This window comes from Aspergillus fischeri, genomic scaffold, assembly GCF_000149645.3.
Source record: "Aspergillus fischeri NRRL 181 1099437636265 genomic scaffold, whole genome shotgun sequence".
Taxonomy (NCBI): domain Eukaryota; kingdom Fungi; phylum Ascomycota; class Eurotiomycetes; order Eurotiales; family Aspergillaceae; genus Aspergillus; species Aspergillus fischeri.
The window spans coordinates 1,166,678-1,181,701 of record NW_001509761.1 but is presented as its reverse complement, the minus strand read 5'-3'; the positions used below and the strand labels follow the sequence as shown (position 1 = coordinate 1,181,701).

The 15,024-nt window shown below is 50.6% G+C and overlaps 4 protein-coding genes across 4 annotated transcripts, besides 2 other annotated features; 2 read left to right on the top strand and 2 right to left on the bottom strand.

Annotated features, from left to right (window-relative positions):
- Positions 1 to 140: 140 nt before the first annotated feature.
- NFIA_004570 (uncharacterized protein) lies at positions 141 to 1,911 on the top strand (the record flags this gene model as incomplete). The annotated part of the gene is made up of 2 exons (XM_001258995.1): positions 141 to 993; positions 1,043 to 1,911. 2 exons carry the CDS (start codon positions 141 to 143, stop codon positions 1,909 to 1,911), a joined length of 1,722 nt encoding a protein of 573 aa, XP_001258996.1.
- Positions 1,581 to 1,671: a microsatellite.
- A 1,360-nt stretch (positions 1,912 to 3,271) lies between the features above and the next one.
- On the bottom strand, positions 3,272 to 5,774 carry NFIA_004560 (putative alpha-L-rhamnosidase C; the record flags this gene model as incomplete). The annotated part of the gene is made up of 2 exons (XM_001258994.1): positions 3,272 to 5,422; positions 5,484 to 5,774. 2 exons carry the CDS (start codon positions 5,772 to 5,774, stop codon positions 3,272 to 3,274), a joined length of 2,442 nt encoding a protein of 813 aa, XP_001258995.1.
- A 2,559-nt stretch (positions 5,775 to 8,333) lies between these two features.
- Positions 8,334 to 8,358: a microsatellite.
- Positions 8,359 to 9,101: 743 nt separating this feature from the next.
- Positions 9,102 to 10,657, top strand: NFIA_004550 (fungal specific transcription factor domain-containing protein; the record flags this gene model as incomplete). The annotated part of the gene is made up of 5 exons (XM_001258993.1): positions 9,102 to 9,169; positions 9,244 to 9,389; positions 9,482 to 9,747; positions 9,890 to 10,087; positions 10,166 to 10,657. 5 exons carry the CDS (start codon positions 9,102 to 9,104, stop codon positions 10,655 to 10,657), a joined length of 1,170 nt encoding a protein of 389 aa, XP_001258994.1.
- An 826-nt stretch (positions 10,658 to 11,483) lies between these two features.
- On the bottom strand, positions 11,484 to 14,734 carry NFIA_004540 (bifunctional cytochrome P450/NADPH--P450 reductase; the record flags this gene model as incomplete). The annotated part of the gene is made up of 5 exons (XM_001258992.1): positions 11,484 to 12,275; positions 12,346 to 13,746; positions 13,798 to 14,290; positions 14,377 to 14,656; positions 14,719 to 14,734. The coding sequence occupies 5 exons, from the start codon at positions 14,732 to 14,734 to the stop codon at positions 11,484 to 11,486; spliced, it is 2,982 nt and encodes a 993-aa protein (XP_001258993.1).
- Positions 14,735 to 15,024: the final 290 nt, after the last annotated feature.

Genomic DNA, 15,024 nt, shown 5'->3' with positions numbered 1-15,024 from the left:
CTGACCATCTCAAACTCCGGTTCTATGACCTCAGGCGTCTGTACGGCGGCCCTTTGTTAGAAGCAGTCCAAAGGAGGCATCTGCTAGAAGCAATTCCAATAAAAAAAAAGAGGAAGGACATCAATGTTGGAGACATAGGGATGAAGTGGAAGTACATGGGCCATAGCGAGTCCACGGTTGAGCTCTACATCGTCGTTCAATGCGACAAGACAGTCTCTAAGAAGGTCAAGGACTTCTTCGCGCAGGAGCACGTCGCCAGAGACCTCGGAACTGATTTCCGTCTCCATGTAGTCGAGGAAGCTCTCACGAGATTCGCCGCGAGTAACGATATCCGAGCTTTTGGCAATTTCAGGCTCAGAAACACACTGTGTGGCGTGAAAGTTCAGCTGAGTCTGTCTGGCATGTCTCGCACGGCTACGATTGGCGGCCTAATTATGGTCACGACAACGAAGGAAACTTTGTTCGGTATTACAGCTGGGCATCCGCTTTCCGAACTTCGAGAACAAATTGAAGAACCCCTAACCCCACCGGACGAGAGTGGAACCGATGACGGATTCGGGGACCATGAATCAGAGACGCTGCCAGAAACTGGCGGGGAGGAATCTCTCCATGGCGACTCCGCTGACGAGCATGGTCTAAGGGTTGATCTAGGGAGAGTAACCCATGATTCATTTCTGAGTGGGATGACGACTGGTGGCAACCATGATTGGGCACTTATTGAGCTGAAGCACGAGAATTGGCTTCCAAACCGTCTTGATGCGCCATCGAACTCAGAAACAGCCGGCAAAACAATAGTCCAACGTGAACGACGGGGTGATGTCGTCGACCTATTTTGCCCTGAGCAACAGTCAAATTTCTCGGTGCAACCCGCTGTTGCCATCACTTGTCGGGGCATCCAACGAGGCACTCTAACTCAGAACAACTCATCAGTCCTGATGTATCCGGGTAAAGCCTTCGTTGAAACCTTGGAATTTACTCCGGACTCAAACTCAGGTGAGCCTAGTGACGCAATAATACTTCCAGGCCTCTAACATTGTTTTAGCTCTCGGATTTGGTGATTCTGGATGCTGGGTGGTGAATGAGCTCACTGGGGAAGTCTATGGTCATATTGTGTCAATGGATGCATTTGGTGAAGCATACGTGATGCCGATTCAGGGTATGTTGAGCGACATTCAAGTGCACCTGCAGGCGGAAAAAGTCAACCTTCCCACATCAGAAGGTATAGCCCTTCTACAGAGCCTGAACACACAATCTGTGACAAAAAAAGATCAACCCATGCCTTCGAGATCTGATCTCCCCCGCCAGGCCGAAGTCCAAGATACGGTCAGCTATCCGGAAACACAACAAGAGACCGAACGAACACGTGCGCTTCTTGAAAACTCAAATCACGACGCCAGAGTCGTCTCTGATGGTGATCCAGTCCAACACAGGCTTTCTGACCGGAGCGAACTGCTGTGGCGAGAGCTTTCGCAAGAGCAAACTCAGCATGCCCATACTCGAGCCAATTTGGAGCAACACATAATGAGGGTCTCCGAAACGCTTTGGGAAACGAGGCAGACGGTGAGAGGTTTGGAGTGTGAGCTTTCGCATGAGAGGGAGATGAAGGAAGCTTTGGAGAGGCAGCTTTCGCATGAGAGGGAGATGAAGGAAGCTTTGGAGAGGCAGCTTTCGAACGAGAGAAAGGTGTGGAAAGGTTTGGAGAGGGAGCTTTTCGAGAGGGAGAGAAGGAAAGGTCTGGAGACTGCAGAGAAGAGGGAGAGTTCGGAGGAGAGGAAGGAGAGGGCGAGGAAGCGTTTGCACGAAGGGTCCACGATCCACATTAATGAGGGCGGGACTGTGTTCAATGCTACTCGAGGCGAGACTGGCGTGTTCGGGATAGGTGGAAACAAGGGTGTCCACCGATATGAGTAAGATCCTACTAGTGCAGACAAATTATTCTGATATGGATCACAGCAGAAGGCGGGTCTTAACAGCGTACCTGTACCTCATAGCAGGAATCGGGCATTTGCAGCTAGCCGCGTGGCAATCAGGGGGCAGTTAAGTACATTCTTCCATATCATATCACAGATGAACTTCAAGGCCGATCGAGCTAGATTGGGGCCATCTCATTTACCCTGCAACGATGATCGGCCTGATCTTCCGAGAAAATCCTTGGTAGGTTCGGGATATATCCATGTGGCATGTGGCGTGAAGGAAGCGCTTGTATGAGGCGATACAGGCTATGTAAAATATTCTGAGTCACAGGACAGCCTATAACATGCATTACAGAACACGAAACCATAGGTGTCAGAAAGGACTGATGAAAGCGGCTTAGTGTGCTTCATATGAGAACAGTTGGAAGTACTCCGTATTCAGGAGTATAATCATTTGCACCGGTATTGCGTCCAGCTGTACATACCTTACACAAATGATGGCCACAGTGAGATCTTCTTGATCCACGCTCGCGTTTATCGGTTCAGCAATCGAGCAGGTGGTGTATGTGTATCCTTAAACGCAACGGCTTCTATCCTGCGCTAGCGTTGCATACTTCACTCTATTTGGGGAGAGGGTCACTGATATTTGAGGCTGCTTGGTTTCTTTTTTGAAGAAAGCGAGCACGGAGAGAATTGACAGCACTTTCTGCGGAATTAGCAGTGTGGTACATGGAGACTCTGTGCATATCAGAAGCAGAAGCCGCAAGATGCATGGGCAATGTTGGAACCTCTTGGGGCAGCCCCTCTGCCATGGTTCATCGTGCTCGCGTTCGCTCTCGTATTCTCGTAAATTCGTATAAGATGACCCGCATGTCTGAATGGCACCGGTGGCTGTGGTCTCAACCCAACATCATATTTTCATTGTCGATCTCTTCTAGATACTACAAGCGTGAACCTTCAATCTCAGTTGCTTGCCTGTCGTTGTACACGCGGGCGCCTGCAATAAACGCAATGGCTGGAATCAGAGATGGTTATGTCTCCAAGCTATACTATTATATATCTCCTCGATTCCTGCTGATTGTGATTCGGCACAGTTGAAGCAGCAGGATATGTCGTGCGTATTTTCTCCCATTTTAAGACCATCGCTCTCGGCCTTTATATCGTCGAAGACGATGTAAATTATGAAGATCAAGGCTCTAATAGAGGAATCGGTGATGGGGTCTTGGTTTCCCTCATGGAATGGCCTGTATCTGTCGTTAGACCCCGACGCACTGAATATCGAAAGGAAAAGTAAACAGATGACAACGAGCTTTCAATAAGACGATAGAATGCTAGATTACATGGACTTAGGTAAAAAACTATCTGCTCTGTTGAAGGGTGAATGCCTGCCCTCCCTGTATAATAAAACCCTCGCCGACTTTCTTTGCATGCCCCGAGACCCTATACTTCGACAAAGTGACTTTCAGTGGGCTGGGGGGAAGAATAATCCCCTTCGTGCCTGCAGGGGCGGTCACAGTCATATTAAGGAGGCCGTCATTGCCGAAAGACCAATCCACCTGAATGCTACCCTGTGGGACAGGGTGCTTACCGCGGGCGTACTCCAGGCCCAAAGTCTGTGGTTGGACCTTCCACTCCTTGAAGCCGGGCGTTACGGCCTGAACACCCAGCACGTAACGACTCAGATCAGCCGTGGGCCCGGCACCCCAGACGTGACAGAGCGAGGTGGAAGCACCAAGGCCAGGCGTACCGTCGGGATCCAAAGTCTCCCATGTGCAGGCGGTGTAGTTGGCGAGCGATGGATCGCTCATAGGGCCCCAGACGCTACGTAGGAGGCGCTCGGCACTGGTCGGATCGTTTGCATGGAAGGCAGCCTTCAGATGGTAACCAGAGGCATAGGGGCTGATCTTCCGCGCCCATCCGCTTGCCGCACTTGCATTGGAGAACGCCAGCGCACCGGCAGGGACATATAGATCCCGAGCCATGGAAGAGAGAATCGTGCTCGCGGACCGGTTTCCGATCAATGGCACAGTGTCGCTGAGGATTGCTAGGGCGTTAGCTTCCTGTGAGAAAAAGTCTTTGTGGGAATCGGAAAGATAGAATGCCTGGAGCTCGTCGCTCCAGAGATTGGTGGCGATCGCCCTTTGCAAGGATTGCAGGCGATTCGCATACATGGTAGCGTTGAGCCCTCCGTCAGCCATGTAGGGTAGCCACTGCTTCAAGGCATAGGCGTAGACAAGGTTGAATTTTGATACCACACCGCTCAGAGGAGGATCGTAGTAGTTCCAGTCGCCCCCAAAGCTTGCGTCGGAAATGTTGAGAAGCCCACTGGGTAGGGTCTGGCTGTGAGCCCAGTCGAAAAGTCGGCCTACCCTAGGCGCCCAGTGTCGTAGAAATGTTACATCCCCGGTCTGCTCGTAGTACTGCGCCATGGAACTGACTAGGCTGAAGGAGTAGCCTATCAAGCCGGTGATGTTAGCCTGGATAGGTTCCACCCGCGGCTCTTGTTGCACCTTCGCGGTAGGCGTAAAAAAACCAGGCAGCATCTGCATGGATCCAAGGAGTGCGATTGATCCGTTAATGTATTCCAGGCCATTCGTGCTGGCAAACGCCGTGCGGGCGGTGATGTCTAGGTCTCCCGCATAGGCGATGCGATCACGCCGTGAGCCATCAACGCTAACTGGGAGTGGGTTGGTGCCAAGGAGAAAGTCCTTCAGGGCAGACTTGTCTGTCAGCGACGAAGAATACATCTCCATACCGAAAGCCATCAAGGAGGCATTCGCGAACACGGCCCTGTGGCCGAAAGAGGCGCCCAGTCCAAAGGAACCGTAAAAGGCAGCTGTTTGAGAAAAGTCAAGCACTGAATTTCCATTGAGTTTGATTGAAATTTGTGTCACATTCACAGTGGCTTCGACCGTATGCCATTGGTGGAGGGTGACCGATGGGGGCAGAACAGCCGACGCCAGTGGAGGTTTTCCAATCTCTGTGGATCCTGCATGAGCAGAGATCGATGAGTTAACTACATCTACAAAGATGTAAACCCCATTCCCTAGCGTGTCACTCAACACAGTGAAGCCAAAACCATGTGCTACCGGCTTCACAGAGAAGGCGACCTTGTAAGCCGACATGGTAGCGGCAAAGTCTGCTGCAAATGGTTGAGGAGCAAGGCTATCCACCATAGCTCCTTCTTCAGTCAAAATCCAGAAATTCGGAAGAGATCTTGCAGGGAACTCGTTCAGCTGCACGGTACGCGCCCCTATCTCCCAAATCCGATTCAGCACCGGGTCCGAGCAATTAAAGGATCCTGGAAGTCCCGACAAGGGAACCTCATGCACAGCTGGCTTGAAGCCCACAAAGGATAGTTCAAGCTCCCCATCACTCGACAGGTTCAACTTCTGGTACCGTAGGGCGCCTTGGATCAGACGGTTCGTGTAGGTCTTCTGCTCCGTGATGTTATACCGATTGATGCGGTAAGTGTCCATGGCTGCAGCCAGTGGCAGGGGTCCATCCGCCTATGAAATCAGTAAAGGTCAATACATGGAACATGGTCGCATTATTCAGCATCCAACTTACCATGTACGTGTCCAACAAGGCATCTGTCTCGCTGTAGCTCATCTCGAACACGGAAGTATTGCCCGATCTCCGGGAGACATGAAATGTCCCATATCCTTCAACGTCCCGTCCATAGTCCAGAATGATGATGGATGGAGAAGTATCGTTCGAGGAAAGGGTATATGTAGTCCCGTTATGTACCGCGTGAGGAGTGCCGTGGTGGTCCCTATAGGTCAGGGGTACCAGAAGGGTGGCACACCCAGAGGTAGCCTGTAGGGCTCCTCCAAAAAGAAGAGGAGAACTGAGACGCATTTTGCTGTTGGGTCATGTAATCTGCAGCGATATGTATTCAAGAAGGGGGATATTCACCGTGTTTATATAGAAGCTTGTGTCTCATCCGTGCTGCATACCTACTCCGGAATAGGAGTCAAAGCCGGCAGGGATTCTCCACAACGGTTGAAGCCTAATTCTAGTTGGATGGATCCGTCTATACGAGTAAACGAGACCACACCTCTGAAAGTAGGTACTGCGGATCGACTCCGGATGGGCCAAAGAATAGAAGAGATAGACCCTCAGACGGATGACAGAAAAATCGGCCAAATAATATCCGTCTCCACTTAGCCCAGTGAACGTAAGACGCGAAGTTAGTTAAGAATATAGCCTCCAGCTGTGAGTCAAGTCCTACTTGCACGACGCGGAAACAATAGATGAAAGATAGACAACCAAGAAGCCGCGCCGGAAATGGCATGGAAGCTTCCTGTTGCTTTGTATTCTGCAGAATACCCATAACCTGAGATGAGGGAATGGCAAGTGAGATCGGAGCTGAACCCCGAGGGCGTTCAGTTAGCTACCACTACTACGACAGAAGAATAGGGATAAAAGCTAAGATGCATTTTAGGCCTAGGATGGAAAACCTGGTGTGTAGTATATGGAGGATGGTGGTGACATAGGAAGAAGATGAGAATGCAAGCTGATGTCCTACCTTTTACTAATGCTACGTGCAACATGCTGTTTATTGAGATATAAACTTACTATATTTTGTATAGAAGTGTCTGGATTCTGATCTTGGGAAAATGAAAGGCCATACATAGAATACATAGTTTCATGGAATGCCGGCAACAGAATACAGAAGAACAGAAGAGTACTCTACCTCTATAATATCACTTAGATGAGAAAGTACCCAATGCCTGCTAGGGATAATTGCCGTACTTTTCTCTAATCCATAGTTAATCTGGCATTGTACCTTGCATTAGTACACTCAACCCGTCTATCCTTCCAGAAATCGCTGGAAGCTAGGATCTGGCTGTAGGGTTGACACATTCCATAGTATGGACAGAGAGGTATAAGACTTACCTTTCCCAGGTCGCCCTCATTCGCAGCATAAAGAAAGAATTATCTTTATGGTCTGGGTCTATGATCTAGAAAGATTAGATCATCTTGTCAAAAGGTTCAATACCATACTCTTTGCCATAGGTTGTGTCCTGATGCTGAGTGACCCTGCGCAAGTTCTGGATTGAGCAGTTATCAGAGCACTATTAATGCAGAACTTTGAATAATTGCTTTTCTCCAGAAGACCTCTTTGAAAGCATTGCTGACAGCAAACCAATATTTTAAAGCTGGCTTGATGTATTATCCTAGTCTCATGAGCCATGGTTGAGATAGATTACTAGCCATATATAAAACTCTATAGAAGCCAGCCTGTATTTCCATCTTATGTTCTCTCTTCACCCTCTCTAGCTTTCTGAACTTGTATATTATAGTCAAGCTTATGGAGCCCACAGATGCGCGATGGCATCTGCTGTGATAATTCTTTGCAAGACGCCATGAATCCGGACCCCGCGGGAGCCGCCCTTGCCCATGACGTTGGTTGATTTGATGTTGATTGATTTGCAGGGGTACCTAAAGATCCAAATCCGCGGCATTATAGTCGGGAAATACTTAATCTGGCCTGCCGCTGTACCTGAGCAACCGACCATATTAAATGCCCAGAGAAAACCCGATCAGGTGAGTGGAGGTTCGCGGACCCTTGACGTTGCACTCCATGGTTTCTATTCCTAGGGAAGTGCGGAAATTATTCTGATAGCCCTTGCAGTGTTCTTCAGCGTTTCCAGTCTAAACTGGGCATACTGATACTGTGAACCCTATTCGTAGTCCTACATCTATACCACGCTCAGGCTCACCATGGCTTTGGCCAATTGCCGGAGATTTGACTTGAACCTGCGTCGCAGGATAATCGAAATTGAGAGGGTTAGCTGGATAGGTGAAGCCGTGCTTTAAGTGTGACATTGGATGATTAAGTTAAAGTAGGTCGGTAGAAATGTTCCAGGCAACCACGAAGGACTGCAATGTCAGACTTGATGTTTTAACAGCCTGTAATATGTTGAATTCGGTTGCTTTAGCAAAGTTTCGAAACCACTAGCAATTTATATGGCAGGTGGAAATCCAGTGAAGTCCAACTCTTCTAAATGAATGGCTATCTATTACCTGTTTATGCCTGCACATGGCAGTGCCAGATGGATTCGTATGCTTCTAAATTGGGGCTGTATCATAATCTATAATCTTTCTTCGGGCTTTGTACCCATACAATAATCAACTCACTCTTGAACCTTTCAATGACACTTTCCAGCATCTTAATACCATCCGTCCATAATTTCCTGACCTCCTGTTCTAATTGCCGCTTTGAGAGATCAGCATAGTAAAATGCCGATGTCTTCCATTCTACTCCGTAAAAGGATCTTCTTAGCGAAGTCCTGGGTTTTCCGGATGAGCCTGAAATCTATCAATTAACCTTTTCTAATAGGTCTGTTATGACGAGGATTTACTGTATTATGTACTGTAGCAGAATGCAGAGTATCACCGAAGACCGAGCTGCCCCCCCCCCCCCCCCCCTCCCCCCGGCCTACTTTATTCGAAAAATAACCCCGAATTTCTTCCACAATCTTCTCTCCTCGTTATGCTGACCAGGCATATTTGATGTCCGACCGTTTCAGTCAACACCGAACACCTTCCACCCAGCGGCAGACCTTAGCGCCCGCAATGATGGATCAGAATGCAGACCAAGTCACTCAGGCGAAGACCTGTAAATCCTGTGACCAATGCAGGAGCCGGAAAGTCCGTTGCATCAGTACGTTGGCCTCAAGCCCCGTTTCTCTGAGAAACAAGCAAAATGTAATTGCCTCTATTCTTAGTGGACCCCGGACAACGTTCCCGATGCACCCACTGCATTGTAAGATGGTGATCTATATCGGCCGCTGATCCTAACACGGCTTGTGCATTTAGAAGCGGAATGAGACCTGTCATTTCACCCAGACCAAGCGTAAGCCGAGGACAAAAGTCTCTGAAAGCAGCAGTATGTATTCGCAACCGCGAAATCCGGTCTATCTCAATTTTACGGTCTGGACCCTAAAAAGCTGTGTAGATGCGACAACTGCTCGGCTCCGCACACTGCTCTCAGAGCCCTTGAATGAGAAAATCCGCATCCAGCCGATCGTCTCGCCCATATTTCTTGACCAGATGTTGGAAAATCACGGTAGTAGAGGGATGCTGCGGGATAATTCGGCCTTGCTAAGGGTCAGTTACAAAACACTGCCTGATTATTCACCTTAGCCTGACCGAATACCGTACACCAGGCACCTGACCATGACGGTATGCTGTCGCCCTATTCCACATCTGAATCGGGGTCCCTTCTCTGACAGCTCTCCCTCCAAGTGACTAGTTCCAGCCTTGCCTTTTTTACGGAGTGTCGAATCCGCTCTCTGTCGCAAAGGTTAGGGAATGACAGGCTCAACGAGCTGGTGGAGACCATCGAATCTGTCATTCGATCGCGGCTTCTCGCCGAGGGCCCATCCTCTATATCGCTTGTTACTTTCGGAAAGCCGTCTGATATTGAGCATGTTCCGCTGGACAAGGCCAGGCTGTACGTCGACTGTGAGTTTATTTTCTTAGTCTATTTTCCTCATTTCGAAACACCTTTCCCCCCGGCCATCCTCTGTTGACAAACTTGGATTATAATTGTATAGCTTACTTCCGCCAACTGCACCCGATCTACCCTTTCCTCGATCGCAAAGACTTCGAGGATAAGGTATTTGGGCCCAATCGGTCTGAACTTCTGAGTTCCAGCTGTGCGTTCTCGGCTCTATATCACGCTGTCCTGGCTCTGGGATGCCAGTACCATGAAGGCGGAGCGTTTGACCCAGGGAATGGCAGGGCATGGAAGCTTTTCCAGGTTTCTTTAGGTCTTGTATCGGATATATTGATTCCGAGGGAAGCCTTGATGAGTCTTCAAGTACGTTATATGTGTAATGACTTTGGGTTTGGCTAATAAAAGAGAACTAGGCCCTGGTTGCCATGGTAAGGCCGTAACCCCGAGATAAAGGTTATAAGGCGATATGAAGGGAGTAACTGATCCTTTGATTCCTGGTATCCAGTCGATATTCGCCATGACTACCTGCTGTCTTCAGATCGACGAAGTCTTGCTCATGGAAGCCGCGCGAATGGCCCAATGCCTCGGTTACCACAGAGCACTGCGCAACGGGGACCAGCGACTCAAAAACACCTGTCACAGGACCTTCTGGGTGATATATTACCTGGAGAAGCAAATGTGTTTCCAGCACCATCAAGGCTCGGTAGGTGGCTTGAAACTCATAACATCGTCCCTCTGGCCTAGAGACAGACGGGATGAGCATCCATTGACCTCAAACCAGATGATTTCAGACTACAACATCGGGTGTCCCGTCCCCGACGTCCCAGAATCCGTCTTCGGAGGATACAACTGGTTCCTGTCCGCCATCGGCTTCGGGCGAATACTCTCACTTGCGTACACGTCTCTCTTCTCGGTGAGCGCTGCAATTCAAACCACGGAGGCGTACTACGTCGCGATCGAGGAGATTGAGGCTCGGTTGGAACGATGGCGAACGGCAGTACCCGTGGAGTTTCGACCTGGTATGCCGTTTGAAGTACCGAATGCGCCTTCTGATCCTTCCTTCCTCGAACCGAGTTTCAAGATGGTCGTGCTCCAGACCAGCTTTTCCTACTACGGTTTGGTCATCGCCTTGGCGAGACTCAAGATGTATATAGGCCGACAAGACCAGTCCCGAACGCAGGGAAAGAGCAAGCGACTGCTGATGGATACAGCACGATCTGTCGTGGAGGCAAGCAAGAACATCGACATGGCTGCCCACACGCCGATTTTGTAAGCAGCAGGACCTCTCCCAGGACAAGACAGTTGATTTGAACGTGGTTGCCGTGCCATAAACTGACCTCCGACGTTAGCATTCTGGCTGTTTTACCTCTTGCAGCACTGTTCATCCTGTTTGATTTCGTCATCCACAACCCAACGCATCCGGAAACGCGCAATAACCTATCACTGTTGGACGTAGCGGCCGGCCATTTCAGTCTGTTAGATTACAAGTCCGGAGGGTCCATACCCGCGTCACTGTTAACCGAGTTTGCTCATATCGCACGGCAGTATGTCAAGGATTTTGGCAGTAAACAGCAGCAGCAGCAACAAGAAGAAGACAAAGAAGAAGAGCACTGTCAACTAGGCTCTTCAAACATCGAATCCGTATTTGCTGCAGAGGTATGCCACTGTCCTGGATCATATAACAACCTCATTTCCTTTCTAACTTCAACGAGGTTCCCACGCAGTTAAATCAAACCAACAGCCATAGCAATGTTAGTAATGTCAGGTTCCAAGATGATATCATGGAGTCCTGGGAACCAAGTGACTATCTATACTATCCCATAATGGCGGACACCACTGTGCATGGCGGCGCGCCTGAGAATCTGACAACAGCTTCCTTGAATATTCAGAGCTTGTTTGGGTTTTTGGTTCCAGAATTTGGACACGATCAGTAGAGATAGAAACTATCAAAATGAATTATTTAGGATTCTCCTATCAAAAAGTGGCCTATTCTCGAAAGACTACTCTGTAAAAATAGATTAGATATTGCTAATATCAAATTTACACATGAGTCAACCAGAATAGGACACAATGCGCATCTAGAATATCTCTGTAACATATCACTCCTGAGGCAACGCCCCTAGCATATTCTCTAAAGCGGTCTGGACCCCCTTGGCCAGATTCCCCGAACCGCAGACGTAGACTTTCGCATTCTGAGCCCAGAGATCTTGGATTGCTTCGGCTTCTGTCACCAACCGGTGTTGCACATACCGGGATCCCTTGGCCAGGTCATGGTCCGGGGCTTTACTGTACGCTCTGCGAACCTCGACCACGCCAGCGGATTCAAACTCGGATAATTCCTCATGGTAAAGATCATCCAGATGGGGACCTCGACAGCCGAAGAACAGCAGCGCCTTTGCGAGTGGTTTGCCCTGCTGTAGCCAGACCATGCGCTCTTGGATAAAGCTAAGGACGGGGGCAAGACCGGTCCCCGCGCAGATCATGATGATGGGTTCGCTGGACTGGTCCATCGGGAGATGGAAAGCGTCTTTGGCGGGTCGCGGCGATATGTAGAGAATGGACCCTAATGTGAGCGAGGCAAGGTAGTTCGATCCGACGCCCAGATACTGTCCATTGCCACTCCATGCTGGCTCGTTGACGACGGAGAAGGTGAGCGAACCGTGAGAAGGCTTGAATGAGGGGGCCATGGAAAGGGAGTACGTCCGGACGCGCAAAGCCGGGAGCATGGAGATAAATGCCGCGAGAGGAAGTGAGATGGAGGGGAATTGTTCAAGCAGATCCGAAACCGAGACGCGCTTGTCCCGGACGAGTGGATCGTTGGAATCATGGAAACGGATCAGCTCTTGTTTGTCTGCATTAGACAGTGCGGTTGCGGCGAGTGCTTTGAGGTTCTGGGGTTTCTTCAGTTAGTCCAAGTGCACCGAGTTTAAGTCAAGTTGGACAAGGTCCTTAAGAACGTACATTTCGCGTTGCCGGTTGGGACAGCTCTACGTATGAGCTAAACAGCTCGGCCGCCAACACAGGTGTGGCGTGGGGTAGACCAAGCGTGTTGAACGAGTTGATAGTGATACTGTAGTCCGGTGCGAGATCGAAATGAGCTAGGACTCTTGAGACCGTGCTAGGCGGATTGGCCGGGAGGATATTGAGATGATCGCCTGGACGCAAGGTGGTTTCACCCTGGATGCGGAATTCCACATGTTGCTTCTCCAGGGTCCCCGGGCTGGTTAGGATCCGGACGGCAGTCACTTTCACCTCCACGAGGCCCTGGTGCATGCCCACCCTCCTGGGCTTGCTCAAGCTAATTTGAAGCTGCTGCGGGTTGAGTAGCTCGACGTCGCTGCTGCTGGACGGGAGGAATGTCTCGCGGAGGGCGGGCAGCAGGCTTGTCTCTTCACACTTTTCGAGGTCCGAGAAGAGATCGCTGACAGCAGCGTTGGCTGCGCCTCGCGCCGCAAGACGTGTGGCTCCAGCCTTGTGCATCATGTCATCAATCAAGATCGGGACGCGATAGAATGTTTTGGTCCAGTCCTGGTGGCCGCAGCCGAAGACTGCATAGGAGACACCTTGGAGAGCGGGGACCTTGCCGCTTTCCAGCCAAGCAATAAACTTCTTCGCGTCGTCCGTGGGTTGCCCATCGTAGGTGGTTGTTACAATGATCACTGGCTGATCTCTCGGCAGGTTGTCGACGGCACTGTCGAGCGGGGCAAGCTTCTGGTTGGTAAAGCCACGGGCCATCATGTTCGACGCCAACCGGTGGGCGAGGGCTTTGCAAGTTCCGCTGTTGGAGCCGTAGAAGAAGGAAACCGGCTGCCCTCCTGCCGGCTCCAGGCCTTTGCATTTCCCGGCGAGATGAGTTGACGATGCCGCCGAGGTCCCATCAGCGCTCACCGACATACTTCGCCTGGATAGCCCAGTGGCACTCTGGCCGCGGCGCAACGTGGCTCGGAGCCGGAAGCCATCGGGCTTGATGGTGAGAGTCTCTTTGATGCGGAGTTTGTAGGATGGGTCATTGCCCACCAAGTCAAACGTTTGAAGGATCATGGCAACCACCAGTTGGGCTTCCTGCCAGGCAAAGGCCCTGCCAATGCAGCTGCGTTCGCCGTTGCCAAATGGCTTCCACGAGTTCGGCGGGAGCTGAGAGAAATTCTCTTCCAGCATGCGTTCAGGGCGGAACTCGCCCGCGTCAGGCCCAAAGACGGCTTGGTCACGCAGGCAGGCAGGCAGCAGGACGATGACGGCCTGTCTGGCATTGATCGTCCATTTCCCGCCCAGCACCTCCGGCTTCTTTGGAAAGACGGCGAAGGCTGGGGCGGTCGGCATCAGGCGCAGAGTCTCCTTCAAAATGGCGTCGATGTATGGAAGCTTTGCGAGATGCTGCACCGTGATCTAGTCCACGCCGACGACATCATCGACTTCGTTCCGGGCCTGCTCCAAGATGTGCGGGTTTTGCAGCAGGTAGTAAAACGTGAACGAGAGCAGGCCGGAGGTGGTCTCATGGCCCGCAATCAAAAAGGTGATGACATTGTCAATGATCGAGTCATCGGTCATGCCTTCGCCAGTGACTGGGTCCCGCCCACTCAACAGTGTGTTCAAGAGGTCATCGACTGACTCCCCTTTATCTCTGCGCCCTTGGATGATTTCGCGGGCTATGCTCCTCATCGCCTCGATGTTCTTAGACATGCGCCGCTGGGCCGTGACGCGCAGGGAGTTTGCGATCCCGGGAAGCATGGCTTGGACATCGGCTTCCCTCAGCACGTCCACCATGTATTGAACAAATGGGTGCATAGTCTCGCTATTATAAAAGCTGTTCAGCCGAAACCCCATCGAGCAGAGGGCGATAGTGTCTAATGTGAGGCGCGTAAAGTCATCAGTGATATTGATACTGGTCGAACCTCCTTGGCGGGCCCTGCATCAACAACCAAATAAAACCGCTCAGTCAGCCGTTTTCTACTTCTCATGCTCTTCCTAGAGCTAATATTCAGGAATCCCTACCACTTGAAACATAACTGTTGCGCTATATCACTCATGTCCTCGAACATGTTCCGGATACGTAGCGGGCCAAAGGCAGGCACCAGAATGCGATGAGCAATGCCCCAGCCACGCTCTCCGTGGTAGGCTGTAAAGAGGCCATCGTTGACCAGCATTCGTAAGTTCTGGACTCCAGCGACAACGGCCTTGTGGAAACGGGATTCGTCGCAGAGCTCATCGACCAGAGCCTGGCTGGTCGCAAAGATCTGCTTTTCGCCGTTGATAGTGATTTGAAAGAGGGGTCCTGGGATAAATGATTAGTGATGGTGGTTTTCTCTTTGCGTCAGACAGGACAGCGAAGCGTACCGAAATTGTTGGCCATTTCGATAATGGATTCTAGGCCATGCTCGAAGTCGATGTCGAATAGATTTCCCACCACGGGCAGGGCTGAATAAACTGCCAGTCAGCAAAACAACAGCAACAACGTCGTTTCGGATGATAGTGCTGGTTCTAGGCTCACGTTTGGGCCCGGGAATCCGTTCCGTGTCTTTCATCGCTTTCTGCGGGATAGCAATTATCTGGTTTGGGAATGTTACGACTGGGCGAATGAATGGATGGAGCAGAGTTTTGAATGGGCGTTGCCCCTGCTTATATACTGCAGTGCCTTCCAGC